The 21,237-nt window shown below is 37.3% G+C and overlaps 1 protein-coding gene across 2 annotated transcripts in view; it reads left to right on the plus strand.

The window, feature by feature from the left end:
• The window catches only part of LOC135198527 (facilitated trehalose transporter Tret1-like), a 21,563-nt gene extending 757 nt beyond the window's left edge, over positions 1-20,806 (plus strand). Inside the window, exons 1-7 of one of the 2 annotated variants that reach the window (XM_064226198.1) lie at positions 10,528-10,566; positions 16,052-16,107; positions 16,331-16,481; positions 17,100-17,262; positions 18,137-18,907; positions 19,144-19,285; positions 20,330-20,806. In XM_064226198.1, the coding sequence (XP_064082268.1) occupies positions 16,057-16,107; positions 16,331-16,481; positions 17,100-17,262; positions 18,137-18,907; positions 19,144-19,285; positions 20,330-20,512 (1,461 nt within the window). In that variant the 5' untranslated portion in view covers positions 10,528-10,566; positions 16,052-16,056 and the 3' untranslated portion in view covers positions 20,513-20,806. Of the gene's footprint in view, positions 1-10,527; positions 10,567-16,051; positions 16,108-16,330; positions 16,482-17,099; positions 17,263-18,136; positions 18,908-19,143; positions 19,286-20,329 lie in introns of those variants that run through there. The other variant, XM_064226192.1, reaches the window with a different exon arrangement.
• The last annotated feature ends 431 nt before the right edge of the window (positions 20,807-21,237 follow it).

Below are 21,237 nucleotides of genomic sequence, written 5' to 3' on the forward strand. Positions count from 1 at the left end.
TTGATTGGCAAATAAACAACCGTAAACTCTCTCGTGGCGTTCAGCTCGTTCTCAGAGTGGAGCCATTTTTAAAATTAATCTGATTTAGAACACCTCGAAGCGTGATTGGAAAGATTATATATCTATACTATTTATATTGAGAGAAATGCGTTATTTTGCGCTACGTCGTCAATCTCTTATGGTCTTTCCCCTTCATTTGTCATGGTGTTGCCGAAGGCGGCTGATTTGCAGATTTTAAAAGTGCCATTTCAGCCAGGAACTGAATCGTCATGTCGGTAAATTATCGGCGCTCGGATTGAGTGCTGAAGTTGTTGAAATTATATATATATATATATATATATATATATATATATATTATATATTATATATATATAATATACACACACATGTGTGTGTGGGTGTGTTTCTTTGTGTGCGTATAAATATCTATATACACGTATTTAGTATAATTATAGTATATACATATATACATATATCTATCTATCTATCTATCTATCTATCTATCTATATATATATATATATATATATATATATATATATATATATATATATATATATACACACACACACACACACTCTCGTAACCCAGTGGTTAGGAAGCTCTCTCATGAGCAGCCTTGGAACACCTTGCTGATGTCGCATTGTGCTTCATTGGACTTGAGAGCGTTACATTATGTAACTAGCTGAAGTTCATTGTGTGAAGTGAGTTGCAGGATGGTGCAGGGCACTTAGAGCTTGCAAGCAGCCTGCCTCATCGCGAAAGACTTGTTGAAAGCGTGAAACAGGAAGGGTAGCTCCATTTGGAGTCACCCTTTCTAATTAAAGAACAAAAATATATGTGTGTGTTTTTATGTTTTATCTATATTTGAATATATTTATATGTATATATATATATATATATATATATATATATATGTGTGTTTGTGTTTTTGTGTATTTTATCTTTATATATAGATATAACGTATATATAAATATGTGTGCGTGTGTGCGCTCGCTTATTCCCCTGCATGGACAGATGAAAAAGTAATGATATTTATGCTTGAAAATTAAACTCTAAATAAGGTAAATATATTTGCAACACAAACATATTTATCCTTGAAATTAAGCTCGAAACTATAAGTTAGATAGCAAAGAAAATGCAAGAGAAAAGCAATGCATCTGGGCGAGAGAAACGGGGAGAAAGTAGACGTAGACACTTTCTCATACGATTTCGTCAAACGGTTGTATAAACATGAATGATGCAGAACATTTAAGAGACGATCGATGGCCTCCAAAGTTTTGCATTCTCACTGATCACCCAAGATTTTCTATTACAATTGTAACCCAAGAGTTGCCGCCTTTCGCTAATTCAATCGACTGACGAAACGAAACGTGAGAATATTGCATCGAAATGAACAAAACATAAATGCAAACGTAATCAAATATGTGCACTTCAAACTCCTAATGCAAGCAATGTCAAAAGAATGTAAACAAATCAAAATTAAGTTTCATCAGGATTAGACAACCAGAAAAAATTCGGAATGAAGACGCGTCAAAACAGACATAAAATGGCGCAGCAAGGGTACTTAAAATTAATAGGACGTATACTGTGGCCATTTGTGTTACTATGTTTCATAATAATAAGAAAAAAAAAAAACATTGAACTTTACGTGTAGAGTAGTTACTTACATATTTGCGGTGGTTATCCGGAATATTACTGTTTTGAGTAGTGTCAACAACCGAACCTCACGAAAAAATACATGTTATCTGACATATATAATTAGATAGACCTCACAATTTTTATTTATGTAGAATCCGGATAGTTTGGCATCAAAATAGGGTTTGACGAATACTTCTGTAAATAGAAAAATTAAAGACAAGAAACTGCCATTATGCTAACGAAAGTTCATCTGCAATTGTAAGAGCTTAGAATTGCTTAATTGTTATTTGTTCTGTAATTCCAAATTTAAATTTCTGGGATTTATATAAAGAAAAACTGTTGCCTCATTTTTTGCTCTGTAATTCGAGACTCAATTTTCTACAACTTATCAAATAGCTTTTGTGAATTAGATTGAGATTTATAAAGTCGGTTACAGGAATGATGTACACACTCGACCACGCTGTTTTGTTCCGCCCCAGCCTTTCGTAACCACTCTCGAGAAACAGGGGAAGAATGGACTTGTCCTAGCAACTAGTACTACGCCTTGGCCCAGCTGACTATAATATTTACCAGCGGCATCGCATGATCGCATAATGAGATGTACTGTACCGTTATTTGGTTGCTGAACTACAAGCTAGAGACAGTTCATCTGCAGTGGTATGAAGTCCCGGTTAACGAAATGATAAGAGTTAATTCTGTTTTTTTGGTAACTTGTTTTGCCTTTGTAAACGAGGCAAGAAACCGTCTTCGTGAATCTAATACAATGTGTTTGCAAGTGATTTTGGGGTTAATGATAAAATTCCGTTCCTTTTCTTATTCAAAATAGGAAAAAGGCAATATCAACAACAGCTATACAGTGAAATGATTCATTTTTATTGGCCATTCTGAAATCGGCACTAATAAAGTGTAAAATATTGCCTCCCTTTAAGTAAAGGACTGATAATTTACCCCTTACTCTTCTTAAGAGCTTTTGGGCTTGCATCAGACCTCTAAGGTTTGTTGCCCGATTCCATAGAACTTCGATTTTCACAAGGCAGGAGCACTTACCGCAGTTCCTCGTTGGGACGAGTGGGTTGCGTGCTTACCTACCGATTCGGTAGTCGCGAGTTCGATCCTCCGTTAACTTTTAATGAGCACCCACCTCGCGTTCAGCATTTCGTTTTTATCCGGGCTTAGAGCCTGCAGGAATCTAGACTCGATTCCGAGTTAGAACATTTGAAATCAACATTCATACGATGCAAAACATTTTATTCCCTTCGGCACGTTACGTCATTTAAAAAATCTGGCTTAATCTAAATCAGTTGTTCACATTGAATATCACACCGGGTAATGAGCGTTCTACGAATACTGACTCGTGACTTGGCAGGCGGCCGGAAGAAATTATATCTATTTTGAATATGACTGGACACGAAGCAAACCGATTTGCTTGAACTGAGTTGAAGTAGAGTATTCTTGGTGAAAATATTTCTCCAAGCTGAAATTTTCGTGAAATAATCCCTGCAAAAAAACCGTAACTGTTACAATTCACGCACCTGCTGAATGCGGCTAGGAGATAGTACATAAACATAACCACTACTTGAAAAAGATATCTTGAAAAATTGCAGTTTAGAAGTATAAACATGCTTATGATATTCGTGAAGTTCACACAAGGCCGTGAGACAAACTGTGAGAAAAAAAGCAGCGTATAAAATCATTTCAGCTACCGAATAACTACATAATACCCATCATCGGGCACATCTTTGTTCGAATTGGACATCGTCATGAAGTCGACTGAAATTGGGATCGTGTTTTGAAACGCCCGGAGGACTTAGGGGGAAGCGAATTCCAGAATGGGTTAACTTGGTATTGAAGGCAGCCCACCAAATATAACTACAATATAGCTACTAGCGTGTAATCAGAAAGGTACTTGTATAAATGATAGGAACTGTACGAATTATGATGATTGCAACACGTTGCATTTGAGAGAGAAAAAAAAAACTATGTACGCAGTTGCAAGACGCTTCAGGAGAAATTATACTGTAGTTCAGTGCATAATAATTCAGCGCGGGTGACCCTCGAAGATTTGACGCCTATATGTAATTGTCACTACATGAGGAAAAAATTGGAGCGCTTGTAATTCCCACGATCGAAGACTAAACCACAAATGGTCAAAAGATTTACCAATGAATTATTGATAAAACCGAGCAAGAGGTGACAACCAACTTTCAGGCAAAAGGGGAGCGGTCATAAGAATCAGTCCTTCATCATATATAAAAAATAAGCCAAGATACAGGCAACTTGTTTCACAAGAACAAACAACAGCTGGAATCAAGGGATTAGACCTCGGGAGAAATAACACCTTATCATTTCGGATTCCTACGAATACAAGGGTACAAAATATCCCCTTCTCCACTAGATTCTAGTGATGAAACTACAAGAAAATCAGTACATTGAGAAATATACCTCAGACCATAATTATGGCCGGTGACTGATCACCCAAAGCTGAAAGATCACAGCTCGTCTGACGTTGATTACATTATAGCGGCGATAAAATTTAAGTAAGTCAAACTATACCACCATTAACTCTTGCCAAACGTTATTACACGCTGTAAAGTGAGCGAATTGATGGTTCAAGGCAACAGACTGCTAAGAAAAAAATCAATGTATCATCAATATTTATTGTGGAGGGTTAAAAGCCTTGGAGTGGTCACGTATTCTTCCCTATTCAACTTCCTGCTAAACCAGGAAAAATTATTCCCCTTTTTTCTTTCTTTCTTTTTTTTTTGTGCGCCGTTCTTCCGCTTGCCAAATGACTTCCTTCGCCCACCTTGTGAAGGAAGGACAGGCCAACGTGGGCTCCTACCTTTCGTGTTATTCCTTTCCTTGTAGAAAGTTGTACGGGCTGGGCGAGGGGCTACTACAAATCTAGAGCAAGGTTAGGAAGGCATTTCCAGGGCTGGTAAAGGGCTTCATTGGTGCATAGTGATGACAGGTGGAATGAGGCTGCCCCGCTGTCATTTCCCCATACTCGGAAGCTTGTGGCCAGAGTACCGAGGCTTTTATCAAGACTCAAGGACTGCAACTCTTCCGATTTCCAACAACGTTACATCATGTCTAGAAAGGTAAGACTTGCGAGCAAGGTCTGTGTACGAAGTGTCAGTAAACTATAACAATACCTTGATAGGCTCAAAAGATCTACAATATTTAAGCTGCGCACAAAGTAACTAAAACATCCTTTTTTTTTATTTCGATTTCCAAAGAACTAAAAGTTTTTAAAATCATCTAGCGAGTTTTTATTTTTATTTTTTCCTTTTTTTTTTACCACAAATGTGTTCAATCACTGTACCCCGAGAAGAAAGTGATGCAATGCCCTTATTGTAATCGAAGTCAGCGCAATATCCAGTTGACTGACATGGTGCTAGTGCATTCTCCGTCCCAGTTATGGCCGAAAGCTCTCGATTTACGCGTACTATAACCAACAACTGCGTTTGAGTGCGAGCCTTGACTTTACTTTCTCCTAAGTAATCAAACCAGTGTCCTTTCCCACACCCGTTTTAGTTCTTCGTTAGGGTCTAAAGCTGTTACTCGTTAAAAAGGATGATTGTAATTGCTATATTGAATGATTTGCTCGTCGGGTAATGCTCTCGATTCACTGAGGCTATGAACTTGAGACCTCAAACACGCAACTGATGAAGCTTGTCTAGACTGAGGAGGCCTGCTTATTCAGTCCGCGCCAAAGAGGATGCGACGTGATGTCTTGAAAATGTTGATGGACTCTGCGCCTTCTCGAACTTGTGGTTTTGTTATTTCAGGAAGTATTGACACCAAGATAACGAGTGACAGTCTGATACCGAGCTCAAGTTCGTTACCCAGCTTCAGTACGATGTCTGGGCTAAGTTCTTTTGGTGATTTAAAGTTCGATACCGTTTGTTACCGAAGTCATGTCGAAAGCAAGTTACAGTTGTAGAACTAGCGTCAGTTCAAGAACAGCACTGAGCTACAGTTCAGCGGCAAGCTGAACAGTTCAGTACTAAAACTGAAGTTCAATTACCATCTTCAGTTCAGTAACCAGATTTTCACATCATTCAGATGAGATCTACCTCCTTGTTTTCCATGGCATCATCACCGTCATATCTAGCGCTTTTTTTTTCCGTGTTACATTTGAATTATTTAATTTCCTTTCACTGTATTGTCCAATTCCCTGTGCATACTACCTTCTAAACGGAGGAACGAGTAATACGTGCAATTTATTATCTTTTTCTACATCGACAATCCCATTCAACTTAGTTTTTCGAAATTGCAGCATAATCGAAATAAACCATTACGCTGCAAGTTTTTTCTGTGCCCTCTTCAAGGGAAAACTCAAGGCTTAGTTTTTTTTTATAACTAGTATATTTTATGCATTCTTAAAATGCATTTCTTGAACTAACTGAAAGACCAATTAAAACGTGATTACGTCTCAAGTGTTTGTTAGACACTTTTTGACTGACTGTTTTAGCTTAAAAATTGTAACTGATTAAGAAGAGTTGGAATAATTTAAGTTTAAAGTCAAACACGTTTTATTCTATGCAGTCTCTTAGGTTACTTTACCGTCACGTTTAATTTCGTAAACGTTTGATTATTGTCAGAAATCACACAAACCTAAATTAAATTTTTAGGTAAATAAAAAAAAAACAAGAAATATCAAGTGACAAGACTCAAAGATAATTTGGATTCATTCATATTAGAGATTATTTTAGCACCCACACACCACCACCACCCCCCCCCCCCCCAAAAAAAAAATCTAGATACATACAAAACTGCTTTCGCAATGTCGCTCTACTTGAAAGAACACAGTTTTTTTTTTGTTTTTTTTTTTTTTTTTTTTTTTTTTTTTTTTTTTTTTTTTTTTTTTTTTTTTCAGAGGACATTTAAACAATAAGGTAGGTACCACCAAAATGAATTTGAGCCCTTTGAAAAAAAAAAAAAAAAAAAAAAAAACATCCAAGAAACCTGCTTGTCATTCTTGTCTCGTGAGGTGAACTAGATGTGAGAGAACTATGATGATGACGAAACACCTGTCACTGAATGGAATCTGAAAATCATGATTGGAAGTGTAGAAGTTCTCATATTGTTTTTCCTCTGCCATCAAGGACGCGAAAGAATTACACGTCTCTTGGCCGAGATTTTTCTTTTTAATTGTGTCTCTAGAAGCAATTTGAGAGGAATACGCCACGGGTTATTGTTAGCAACGATGTGCAATGTGCAGTTAGTTGTTGCATGTGTTTTGCAATTAGCCACAGTTATGGTTGCTTCTATGTCTATGTAAATTCGCAGCAAATGCGGAAACTTTAGATGAGCCGTTTTCAGAGAAAACTTCATTTCCCGTCTCTGCTTTAATTTATGAACAACGTAACAATCTGCAACACCAAGCAGGCTCCTGCTGCTGCAAACAGTGTATAGTTTTCTAGAATCATTAATGGAATGGAATGGAATATAAGAGTTTAGGCCAAAGGCTGGAAAGGAAATTGAGAATAGGTAGGTTTGAAAGGTGTAACAGGAGAGGATGGATAGCAAGATGGAAGAAATATAATATAAATGGAGGTACAGTAAAAGGATTGAAAGGGGCTGCAATTAGGGACCGAAGGGACGCTGCAAAGAACCTTTGGTAATGCCTACAGTGCATCGCGTGAGGTGCACTGACGGCTACCCCCCTTACAGAGGTTTTCTAGAATCAGGTTTAGAACTGTTCATTTTGTCAGGAGTTTTATCTTGGCTACAACTAAAATGTGGGATAGTTTGTCTAGTGCAACTGCAGAATCTTCTGACCTCCAAATATTTAAGCGTGGGGCGAATTCATTCCCGCCCTCTGCTGATGTTTCAGTTTTATTTTCTTTTTCTTTTCGTTCATTTACCACAGTTTCTTATAACTTATCTCTCACCAATGGTTTATTTCACTTTGGAGTCGTCTTGGGTTTATAGTCTTTTGATGCTGTCCAAGCGGGTTTTCAGCTGAAAAGTTTAGAAGAAAAAAAAGTAAAAAGAATGAGTCTGTATTGTTCTCACTAGACTTATTTCGTGGCGGGCCACATCTGGTTGGTCTGATCTCTGACACCGAGTCGGTTGGCTTGACGGGTTTAGTTTTGGGATTTAAAATGAAAAAAGAAACTCTCCCTCCACGCCAGGAATAAAACTGAATTTAGGCTCAGAAAGATAGTTTCATACTTTAATTTCCATATTTGCATTGTTTTTCAGCTGAAAACGTTTAAAGAAAAAACTTAAGAAGGAGTCGAGAATTTCAGATTTCATTCCGCGTAGCTATTGGATGTACAGCATCTTTTAATCTTTAGTTTGTAACATAAGAAAACGATTTCAGAATTGACATAGAACTGAAGAATGAAACATGAAAATACAACGTAACATAGATCGAAATAAAAGTTACTAAGGAACAGAAAATAGAAAAATGAACCAGATTTATCCTGCGCAAGTAAATAATTAAAACAGTGGCATTTTTAGAGATGACTAAATAAAAATGAGCACAAAAGGAAACGGTGCCAGAGGATGACCTTCCTAATGGTTAAGGAACCGGTTATCCTGCATCTTGTAGTAACCAGATGGATCCACGTGCGTGTGTGTTGACCTCTACAAACAACCAAAGTATGAAGTGGATGCGCAAAGCAGCTGTGGGGGCTCATGGAAACCTCAGGAAATGGTCCATTTAACAAGGGTGGTTTAAACCAGCGTTAGCAGTGAATAACTAGAAACCGTAGACTAGAGACGATAGTTTCTGATAAGACGTACGAACTTCCTAGTTCACACATTCGCCAACGTACGATAACTTTCAAAATTTCAGAAATGTATCGTTTCATCAATATTGTCAGAGAAAGTGAGAATGTAGTATATTTTAATGTTGATGTGTCAGGTTTTTTTCTTACAAATCTTTCAGTGGTCGAGTATCCTTCGTTAACTAACTACAGCTGAAATTTGTTGCATGAAATTGATTCGTTTTACTTTCTTCTTCTAATACTCATATTCTTTTTTTTTATCTCTCTCTCTCTCTCTCTCTCTCTCTCTCTCTCTCTCTCTCTCTCTCTCTCTCTCTCTCTCTTCTGGGGAAGATAACCCAATTCTTTTTCATGTTATTCTTTCTTTTAAATCAAAAGCAATTTGTCCACGTACACCAGATGACGTTGCAAACGCATGTCCTACATTTTTGTTTTGTTTCAATTGGCGACTGATTTCGTTTCCCTTCTTTCAAACGCTTTCAACTTCCCTTTCCACTTTGTCCACTCCATCTTTCAGTTTTTCTTGGAACCTCAGGAGATTTTGGTTGATTTCACAGCATAGCGGTCCTGAGTTCGATCCCCGCTCAAGGCTTGATCGGTTACACTAGCAACAACATGAGCTTACTGTCTCCCTGAGAATGTTGTACAATTGGAACATCAGTAGTTCAAGGAAAAATGTAATACATGACTACCCTAATACAGTTGTTGTATTTTAATAATTTACTTACATTTTTATTTATTTATTTATTTGTGACTTTATCTGCTTTTTTTCTAATAACTGTATTTCCCGTTACCTTCTGTTACTTCTTTCGAATGTTTTTGTAGTTCATCGTTGGACGAATGGGTTTCGCGCTTAGCCACCAATCCGGTGGTCCGAAGTTCGATTCTCGGCCAACGCGGAATCAGAGAAATTTATTTCTGGTGAAAGAAATTCATTTCTCGATATAATGTGGTTCGGACCCCACAATAAGCTGTAGGTCCCATTGCTAGGTGACCAATTGGTTCCTAGCCACGTAAAAATATCTAATCCTTCGGGCTAACCCTAGGAGAGCTGTTAATCAGCTCAGTGGTCTGGTAAAACTAAGATATACTTAACTTTAACTTTCGAATGCACACCATATTCTTTGGAGGCTTGAATTTTATGTCATAATGGCCCTTTTGGTGTTGTTCCATATGAATAGGATTCATCTTCTGACTAATAATATATTAACAATAATAGGGGAGGTGTGTTTAAGGGAACCCATAGGCCTACCTGCTCATTTCTGGGTGTGTAGATCAAGCTGGCCTTATGCCAGTGATGATTCTTGCTCCTGGAGCGGCAAGTCATTCTTAATCAAATTAGTATGATACCTTCGCTGCTGTCGGTATTCGAAACTATTTTATTAATTTGGCTTTTTAGTTACAGATATTGTAGCTTTTCAAAGTATTTTTTATGTGCAATTAGGTCAATGAACAGTTGCTTTATAGAAAGCCTAGAATTTATTTCTTTGTCGTTGGAAAATGCACACATAAAAATTAAACACACACAGACACACAAACACAAATATATATATATACATATATTATATATATATATATATATATATATATATATATATACATTACATATATATATATATATATATATATATATATATAATATATATTTCTTATTGTGAATTTAAATAGCCAGATGTTTTATGTTTCAAAATCATCAATCGCCTGTATTTGCCTAGGGTTGGTGTCAAGCTAAGATTCACAATATTACTAAGCAACAAACACATCAGTGCGTCCTTTCTATTTATTTTACCTATTTTGGAAATGAATCAGAGCTCTCTCTCTCTCTCTCTCTCTCTCTCTCTCTCTCTCTCTCTCTCTCTCTCTCTCTCTTTATTCCGAAAACATTAAGTGCAGCGTAAGGAAGAACTTGTGAATCTTTGACTAAACAAACGATAAAAGCAACCCGCAGGTGTCTGTCTATTTAGGGTAAGACGTGAAAAAAAAAAGACCCGTTCTAACCTTAACCGGTTTTGATTAAGGGATGTTATTTCTTAATTCCTCCCTCTGCACACACAGTACATACATACATACACACATATACAGACCTATTTAAGTGTGTGCCTATGTATAATAGCGATTAGTTTGGTATTCAACTGTCTTCTCAACATTACGCTTCTCGAGAACAGGCAACCAAACCATAATACGGTGAGTTCTATTTTGGTCTTGTATTGTTCTTGGAGAGAGAGAGAGAGAGAGAGAGAGAGAGAGAGAGAGAGAGAGAGAGAGAGAGAGAGAGAGAGAGAATTAGTAATGAATAACCGTACTTTATAAATACTAAGTTAATATTATATACTTGATAAGTATTTATGAAGCATTTTCTCCGCAAGGTTCCTGTTTTGGCAGCGCGCTAAAACCAGACATACGACAATAATGAAAACTAAATCCTCCAGAAAACACCGCATAGCTCTATATTAATGCACCGAATATCTGCATTTTGTCATAAACAAATAAATGAAAAGAAAATGAATAAACAATTCTATTCAGATTCGGAAAGAGATCACCTCTTGTGTCGATAAAACTGGTTGGCAGAAAGAACAAGAAACCAAATCGCCGGGAAAAAAGAAGAAGAAAAAGAACTTGGACTTTCCTAGAGTAGGTAAGGTAAAGGTCCTGCACGCGGAGTAAAGACAAGGAAAAAAATGCCGACGAGAGTTGCAAGTCTACGATTTTGCTGGATGTGTGACGATTTATGAAGGAAAAGTATGACGATGATGATGTTATAGATGAGTCTAGCGTAGGATTCATGTAGCATGAAGGAGGTAATGTCATTAAATACTAGTGATGAGTCTAGTCCGGAGGAGTGGTTGCAGTTAGACCAAACCTTACAACTTTTTAGTGTTGGCAATGGGGAAACAACAACATAAAATTCGTGTAATTTCTATTAGTAATTTTAATGCATTTTTGTGCAATAATTATTGGAACACTTTAATGCTTTTCAGGGCTGCTATAGAAAACGCAGTTGATATACTCTCGTAACTCTCATGTTTAAGCAATTGGTACATCAGTGATTTTAGCCTATTGATTTTCACAGTTTGACAATTTTCACATCCTAGATTCACGGCGCTTCATTTACGTAGAAAATTTTAGTAATCATCCCAGTGAAAATGAAAGATGATACCCTACTGTTCCCGACAACGTGGATATTTATAGTTAACGTTTCTTTCGAGAATTCCTTGAACTGGGAACCTGTTTCTAACCTTACCGGGAGTTCCCTCAACAAAAAGAAGTAGGTACTGGGAAAATGGGCGTTCAAGGAACGCGGGAAAACCAGGGTAATCCTTGCATTTTTGCTCTCCCTTTTTCTAATGTCCTTCGAAGTTTTCCTAGAATCTCTTGATAATGATTTTCCTAAAGTTTGCGATTGGCAGATTCCATTTTCGAAACGAACTACGGTATTTTAGATTAGTGCTCTCAGACTCACTCAACTCATTGGTTACATATTTGCCCCTCTCTCTCTCTCTCTCTCTCTCTCTCTCTCTCTCTCTCTCTCTCTCTCTCTATCTATATATATATATATATATATATATATATATATATGTGTGTGTGTGTGTGTGTGTGTGCATAGATATATATATAGTATATATATATATATATATATATATATATATATATGTGTGTTGTGTGTGTGAGTGTGCATATATATATATATATATATATATATATATATATATATATATTATAACATCATCTATACACACATATATATGTATGTACATGTGTGTGTATATGTGAAGCGAGAGGGAAAATTGAATAATTATTAACAGATACCAGAGAAAAGCTTTTTGCAAGTACATCTGTCCTCACCAACATCTTCAACTGCATCATTATTGATGTGATTTGCCGAACTCTTGTTTTTCGAAATTTGATAATGTTGCCTAACAAAAACAGTCTGACAAACAGACTAACGTCAGCAACAGAGACTTACAGTGTCGCAACGTGGGTACATTCTCTTGATCCGGAAATAAAGTGAGGTTTATTAATCAAGGCAATAAAAGAGAGAAAAAAAAATACTAGTATTAGTCTGATTGTGATGATACACATGCATGTATAATATATATGTGTGCGTGTGTGTGTACACGCTCACAATGATATGTATATATATATATATATATATATATATATATACTATATATATATATATACATAATATATATATACATATATATATATATAGTATATATATATATATATATATTTATGTATATATATATATATATATATATATATAGAATATATATATTTATACTTTATCATATCAAAAATTGTGTGCGTGTACACACACACACACACATCTCTCTCTCTCTCTCTCTCTCTCTCTCTCTCTCTATATATATATATATATATATATATATATATATATATTATTTGTATTTTGTTGTTTTTCAATATGTACTAAATTTACACTGATGTTGTTTACATCCCTTAGTATATAGAGAAAACAACACACACACACACACACACACATATATATATATATATATATATATATATATATGTATATGTGTGTGTGTGTGTGTGTCTGTGTGTATGTATATATGTATATATATATATATATATATATATGATATGTGTGTGTGTGTGTGTGTGTGTGTGTGTGTGTATTTCTGTGAGTATCCTGCTTTCTTGTGCACCTTTTGTGTTGCCTTATACCAGTATATTATCACAAGACGAAAAATACACTTCCCGTATTCTTTTTGTAATAACAACATGGAGCACCCGTCAAAAACTTCAAGTATTGAAAGTTATTTGATTAGCTTTCGGCAGCGAGCATTTCCTTCCCTCTTGGAATTTTTGGTGGGCTTCCTTTATTGCCATCACATTTATAGACTACTGAAACGTTTTGGTGTTTGTAAAATCTGGCAAAATTCTCATTTTTCAAATCAGTTCCGTGGCTGATTTATGATAGTTCTTATGACTGAAGGATAATAAGGCACCTGGTTGACATAACATACCAGTAGAGCTCCTTAAAAGTGGCGGCGAGATCTTACACTTTAGGCTCTATAAGTTTTTGATAATGATCTGGGGAACATAAGAGAAGCCAACAGCATGGGGAACGTACAACATTATCCCGGTACATAAAAAGGGAGAGAAGACAGACTGTGCTAATCATAGAGGAATTACACTTCTGCCAACCTGCTATAAGGTACTAGGCAAGATTATAAAGATAAATTAGAACCTTACATAGAGGCAGCATCGGGAGAATATCAATGTGGATTTAGAAAGGGAAGATCAGCAATTGACTAGATTTTTACTGTTAGACAGATAATGGAAAAACACTGGGAGTATGATAGAGATATGTGGCAGGTTTCTGTAGACTTCAAGTAAGAGTATAATAGCATTCATAAACCATCAATGCGGAGTATTATGAAGGAATTTTATAAGCCAGAAAAACTTATAAACTTGGTCAAAGTATGCTACAAGAATAGTAAAAGTTGTGTCCAGATGGGAAGGAAAAGGACAGAATGTGTTGAAATTATAACAGGTTTGAGACAGGGAAGCCTTCTGTCTCCAATTTTTTTTAATCTAATCTTAGAGAAAATAAAGCGGAGTATCGATGAAGTTGAGAGTGGGGTCTTCTTAGGGGATACAAAATTTAATGCCAAAGTCCTTGCATTCGCAGATGATGTTGATTTCTTAGGTACAGATATACAAAACATAGAACATTTGTATATACTATTCAAAGAAACTGCTGCCAGAGTGGGACTAGAGATCAGTGGATATAAAACCAAAATAATGAGATTATCAAGGAACAACCAACAACAAAATAAGGGAGATATTGTGAATGCGAAAGAATTCAAATATCTAGGAAATATGTTAACATCCAGAAATGAGATAGAGACAGATGTTCTGGGTAGAATTACAGCTGGGAACAGATGCTTTACCACTCTACATCTTTTAAAGTGCGGAAACATCACAAGGTCTACCAAATTAAGAATTTACAACGCCATTATCAGCCCAGTATAGCACTACTATACGGCAGTGAGATCTGGACGCTGACTAAACGTCAAGCACAGAGGCTGCTGGTTTTTGAAAATGACATTTTGATTAGAATAACAGGTCCCATTTAAGATATAAATGAAGGTGTTTGGAGAAGAAGGCATACCACTGAAGTGAGAGATTTAACTAGACAACCGCTAATAACTGGCTATGTAAGATCGCAGAGGATACGTTGGGCTGGACATTTGGTTAGAATGGAGGAGGGAAGAATGCCTAAAGTGGTTATGGAAGGATCAGTAGAAGGGATAAGCCCGTTTTACGGGCTGCTGTAAAGCAAGAGCCCGTGCCAGCATAAGGCTGACTAAATCTATGTCGTCGTCGTCGTCGAGGATGAGATGGAAAGATAATGGGATCAGAGATCTTAGAGAACTGGGAGTGGAGGATCCTGAGAATAACTTGAGAGACGTGGCACTCAACAGGGGGACGTGGAGAGATGTCATGCAAGCGGCCATGGGTCATCAAGAGCCTTAGAGCCACCGGAGTGAGTGAGTGACTCTTATGCCCGAATACATTTATTTACAGTGCAACTCGCCCGAAGCCTTAAGATGTCGGTAATCTTGTCCGTGTCGTCACTATCCTATTTACCTCTATGATTGCTACACTGCACACAGGGTTTGTGTGCTGACAGTTGGAGTGTAATCGAATGCTTTCGATTGAATGTAACCTTCAGTGGTCACGATTCTTCTCTGCATCCTAACGTTACTTGAATTATCTGGTCCAACAGTATTTGCTCTAGCGAGAGTCCATGCAGCTCAAGGCTATGGTGGTGTAACGACAAGTTGACTACTAATGTGTGGGACATACCCAATATTTTAAAATGTGATTTCGATTCCTTTCAGACATTTGAGTTTACGAATGAAGCTGGGGGAATTTGTGTCGTTTTTGATTCGGTTTGTTTACATATATTTATTTTTTAGTGCCATTGCACAGAAAAGATGCGGATTTTAACAATAATTTTACCTTAAATAGGGGTATCGTAACTTGTAACCACGATGGCATTTTGGGAGACAGGACCATAACTCTGAGAAGAAGGGATGTGTTGACGGGGTGGACTCCAAGGCCCTGTTGGAGATGTGCAATCTTGTCAACTCTTATGTGTTCCCGAAGGTCTAAAGAATCACCGTCATTGATTTTGCCATTTCCACCATGCGTTTAAGAATTTCGTCTTGGTTTGATAGGTTCAACCCATATGCATTCCTGGTTATTTTTTGTCATATGGCACTCGTCTTCACGTGTCGTGGAAAGTAGTGAAAAGTTACTCCTTCTTTCGTTTTATCTTTGTTGGAAGAACATTTAAATAGCGCAAGAAAGAAGCATTTTATGTATAGGTACAGAGACCGTAAGCGATAAAACTGAATATTATGCAATGGACAGTTTCAGTTTACCAGGACTATCTGACGTCATAATCCGACCCAATGCTTACCTGCGCAGGATTGATTAATTTGTGACTATTAAAACTGGCGTCACAAAACTGCGCAGAAAAGTACACGTTTCGGGTCGCTGGTGGGTTGACCTAGTATTTTTTGGACCTTGGTATTACCTATAGGGAGACAAGTACCAGTGGTCGCACCAGTAAATTTAGTCAAATTTATCTGCGACACTCATATTTTTTTTCTCCCGTTTCCTTTGACAGAACCAATGCAGATGAAGGAGCCCAAGAACGCCCGCCGCATACGATATGCCAAGCAGGTAAGGGTAAACGGCAGCAATATAACCAGCATACTGCTCATTTTCCTCTTCGTAGTAACGTACAGAAAGGTTGTACCATTCTGAACTTTTGAGATATTTTGATATGTCAACCTTTCTCATACTAATCCTAATTGCCTCCGTTCAGAACAAGTCTATATTATTTTATTTATTTATTTTTTTTTTTACATTCGCCACTAGAAATGATTTACTGACATGTTTTCAGTGTTTCATTGTGCTGACGGCTGGTCTGGTGAGTATATCCTCTGGAATGATACAGCTCTGGCCGAACGTACTGGCATCCCATCTTGTGGAGAGTAACACGACCATCTTCGGTAACGAAATTAGCTTTCTACCATGGCAGTTAGATCTTGTAGGTAAGTTGGAGATTCCTGCAGCTGATTTCCATTGTTTGTAAATAAATTACAAGGACATTATACATTTTGAAAAAAATTTTCATAAAATTTTCCATATAGTTGCATTAAATTTTTTTTACTTCTTACAGGAGTAGAAAATAGTATTTCAGAAGTCTTTTGTAATATTCTAAAATTTGCATGAGATTTTCCGTAACTATCAAGGACAGGCATTATTTGTAAATAACCTTAGATTGTATTTATATCAGTGAATAATTAGAAAACTCAAATGGATTACTGTGCAGTCGCTGTTGACAGAGATTCTTGGATACATGGTATTTTAAATAATATATACAAAGATGGAATTATGTATTATTGAAAGACGTTTTCCAAAACTTTAGAAAAAGATACTGAATTTCACAGGCACGATTGTGTCATGTTTACGAAGAAAGTCAACGAAAAACAAAAGACTGATAGCTAGCTTTTACATAGATATAAGCCAACATATTCAACTTTAGAAAAGACAAACTTACCAAAAAGCAAAAGAAATATAAAACTTGGATCCTCTTCGTCTGCATTTCTCATATTAGGCGCCATGAATCTGAACGAACGATCAAAACAAAACCTTCTTCTTGCTTCCAGCGAGCGTGACTCAGATTGGCAGCCTCGTGGGATTCCTCACTGCTGGCTATCTCGTGAGTCGCGTTGGAAGGCGGTGGTCTCTCGTGATAACTGCTATCCCCGGAGTGTTCGGCGCTGTGCTCATCACTCTGGCCGTCAACAATTACATGATAATTATTGGAAGGTAAGTGAATGGTTAAGACAATAGTTAGTGAGAGAGAGAGAGAGAGAGAATTCAAGTATAAAACCAAGAGCAGTAGCAAATTCCATTTCCAGTGTCTGCTTGATGGTGAGTGACCTTGCACTTATTTTTATTAGATTGCAGTGATATTCACAACTTTAACGCGTAAAGAGAGAGAGAGAGAGAGAGAGAGAGAGAGAGAGAGAGAGAGAGAGAGAGAATGTGTTATAATAATGTCAGAGTTGTTGACACAAATGCAATACCCTTGCATACATTTCTAATTAAGGGAAATTCAACCGAAAGTAAAGAGTGATCAGAGCTCTTTCATGAGGGCGAATAGCGATATGACATAATTATAGGAGTTGGAATCTTGTTGAAATCTTTCTGCCGTACCTTTCTTGGAGATCAAAGGAACCAAGGCACTCAAAAAAAAAAAAAAAAAAAAAAAAAAAAAAAAAAAAAAAAAAAAAAAAAAAAAAAAAGAAAGAGGGGGGCCCATCGCTTCTGAGCGCACAACACCAAACAGCTCAATAAGTTGCCCAAGGTTTCAAGATGAGAGGGCGTGGAGTTATTCTAGAAGAATTTGGAGACATCTCTGTTAAAAACAGTTATGACCTAGAGAGGGAAATGATTCGAGAAACCAATAGAATATAAACTACAAGAAAAAGGGCCCCCCTGATGAACCAAGTGAGGCCCGATAGACAGGCTCCCAAAATAAACCTTGAATATGAAGATAGAAATGAATTTAGATAATATGAAATATGAAAAGAGAGGGATATAATCAGACATAATTTATCATGAATAGGGTGACGGTAAATAGGACATTAGAAAACGCATTCCCATTCAGTGGTAGTAAGCTTTAGGATTCCTTCAACAGGTTTTTGGACGGTATCACAAATGGTATGATGAACGTGGCGCTTTTCATCTACGCGGCAGAAATATCTGACCCAAAGATCCGAGGAAGCATGTGCATGTTATCGCACATTCTCATGCAGTCTGGCGGACTTATGGCAATCGCGCTTGGCGTCATCATGTCGTGGTATTATGTTGCTCTTATTTGCGGCTGCATACTGGTTGTACACTGCCTCTTGGTGCCTACGCTGAAGGAGAGTCCGTCCTTCCTTGCCATCAAGAACAGGGACGACGAAGCCCTCGATATCCTCCGCAAACTCCGAGGCTCCTACGCCGACGTCAAAGAGGAACTGGCCTACCTCCACCAGCAGAATCAGAACAACAGCAAGCGCAAAGGTTTTGGCGTTCTCCTCAAGAGAGAGCACCTCAAGAAGATCGCTCTCATGAGCGGCATTTTCTTCGTCCACAACTTCTGCGGTACACAGATCCTCAGGGTTAACGCAACTAGACAACTGCAGACACTGGGTCTGGACCTGGACCAGAAGTTGACAACCATTTTAGTCATCGTACTCTTCTTCTTGGGCAACTTCTTCATGACCATTGTCCTGGATAAGCTCGGACGTCGTCGCTGCTTCATCGCCTCGCTGACCCTTGTGGCTGTCTCTTATATCACCTTGGCCTCCTTCATGATCTCCACTGGAAATAACGGCGGAGGCCCTGTACCCGTCGAGACTGCCCTCAACGAAACACTGTCATCAGGATTCAACGCGACCTTGACAGAAGGAGTCTCCGAGAGGTATGTTTACACTTTGTTTCAACTTGAAGTAAATGTATTCAATTTCTTTAATATGGTTTTAAATCATAACGTTTTGCGAAAGGAAAAGTCGCTGGCTGAACACTGCAAACTGACTTGATTGTCTAATCATAAAGCGCTCTTATCTGTATAAAAAAATGTCCAAACACGCAAATAAAATTTATTTTTGTCCTTATCCCTAGAAGAATTAATATAATAAACAACCTTTCTGCTTCCAGCCCAGCATCATCATCAATGTCAGTGGGAGAATGGTTACCACTGCTGTGTCTTATGGTCGCTGGCTTCGGTCATGCCATGGGCATCGGACCTCTCGTCTGGGTACTGTCACCTGAGATGTTCCCAACCAACATAAGATCACAGGTAAAGCCCATTTATTTATATATTTTATTTATTTGTTTATTTATTTTACAGGAAATTTTCTCTCTGGGCTCCTGCTGCCTACACACACTGGCGATCTCAAGGTGGGAACCGAAGATGCCAGGTAGAGCTAATTGTAAATTAAATAACTTCTCTCTTTCTCAGAAAATTTGGGATAGAGAGTCCTGACCGATTTTCTTGGGCTCAGCAAAAAAAAAAAAAAAAAATGTTTAAGTACTTCAGCCCGCTGAGATGTGCTGCTAAGAATAGTCGCCATACAGAGGGCTCAAGAACACTGGTTACCTTAAATTTCAATTAATTATTTAAATTCCTTTTATGTTAAGTGTCGTTTTTTCTGACCTGGGAGTAAATTGAAAAATGAAAAACTGAAACCCATTACGGTGAAATTACCTTAAAATTAAGATATCTGTTTTTAAATGTCAGGAAAAAACAGTTTTGAGAGTAAAATTCGCGCGAATTTGTAAACACATTGAAGGTTGGCTACTTTATGCTCGTTTGTGATAAAGAAAACATTGTCGTTAAATTTAGAAATTGTCAAAGAAAGCTTTTTAAAAATGTCCATACAATCGAATCGCTAGTTTTTATAAGGATCCGTTCAATAAAATCACTTATGGGTTGACAGCCCACCTATTACTAACAAATTCTAGAGATCATATTGTTTTCATAGTTCATACTCCAAGGCACTGTCTCAAATATGGTCAGATTCCTCGATATTCTCATGAAGAATCTTACTTAGCCCCAATGTTCCAGTGTTTTGTGACAATTCTATTTATCAATCGTAATAGTTTTACCTCTACACTGGGCACTGACGCTTGCTTATGCATGCAGATTCCTCTATTGACTATCTGGGAACCAGTTCTGTAAATTCACTTCTAGGACGAATTTCCGAAACCTTTTGTAAAAAAAAAAAATCTTTCAAAATCGTCTCATTTTAGCTCTCACAAGAACCACAGAAATCTCGAATATCGCAAATCATATTCAAACATCCCATTCTGAAATCGCCTTTCTTTGCTCTTTCCTTCGCAGGGCACTGGTATTTGCACAATGATTGGCAGCCTGCAGACTTTCGCCGTTCTCCAGCTCTACAGTTTGATGTCGACGTCCATGACCCCAGCTGGCCTTTATTTGTTCTTCGCTGGGGTCTCCATTTTCGGCATCATCTTCATTTACTTCTTCCTGAAGGAGACCAGCGGCAGCAGAGTCGGATAATCGGGGTTTCTCGAACAAAACCCAAACGACTCACTGTCCTCATTCCATTGCTTGGTCATGGGTTAATTATTGCCATAATTATTAAATTATTCTGATTATTTAATATCTAGAGTTTGCCATTTGTTCTTTATGTACATTATTCTATTTTTTATTCAAGACTTTTGCCAAACTCGAGTTATTCAAGTAGTGGAAATGGCAACAGATAGAGCTAATTAAATCATCATCATATCCATAACTTATACGAATATTATAAGAATTTCATACCTTCTCAATAAAGTGTTTATGTTTTGATAAGCGTTTTATGTTCCAAGGATTCACAAAAGTAAATAATGAAAGTAGTTATTTGAAACGTTTGCATATACAGAGAGAGAGAGAGAGAGAGAGAAGAGAGAGAGAGAGACGAGAGAGAGAAGAGAGAGAGAGAGAGAGAGAGAGAGAGAGAGAGAGAGAGAGAGAGAGAGAGAGAGGTTGGCGTGAGTGTTGTTCACACTTACTAAACAAACCCTCAGTCAGAAGTATTCCCAAATATGCTAATTATGAGTATAAAGTACAGATTATCTTTTTATGTTAATGAGGCAAACTGTCATTTTGTCATGAACTACTGAAACTGCGGTGATTTTTAACATCATCATGTTTACACACACACACACACTTACACAAATTTATATTTATATACACACACCCGCGCGCACACACACACACACACACACACACACACACACACA

The sequence above is a fragment of the Macrobrachium nipponense genome, chromosome 23 (genome assembly GCF_015104395.2).
Source record: "Macrobrachium nipponense isolate FS-2020 chromosome 23, ASM1510439v2, whole genome shotgun sequence".
In the NCBI taxonomy this organism is placed as follows: Eukaryota; Metazoa; Arthropoda; class Malacostraca; order Decapoda; family Palaemonidae; genus Macrobrachium; species Macrobrachium nipponense.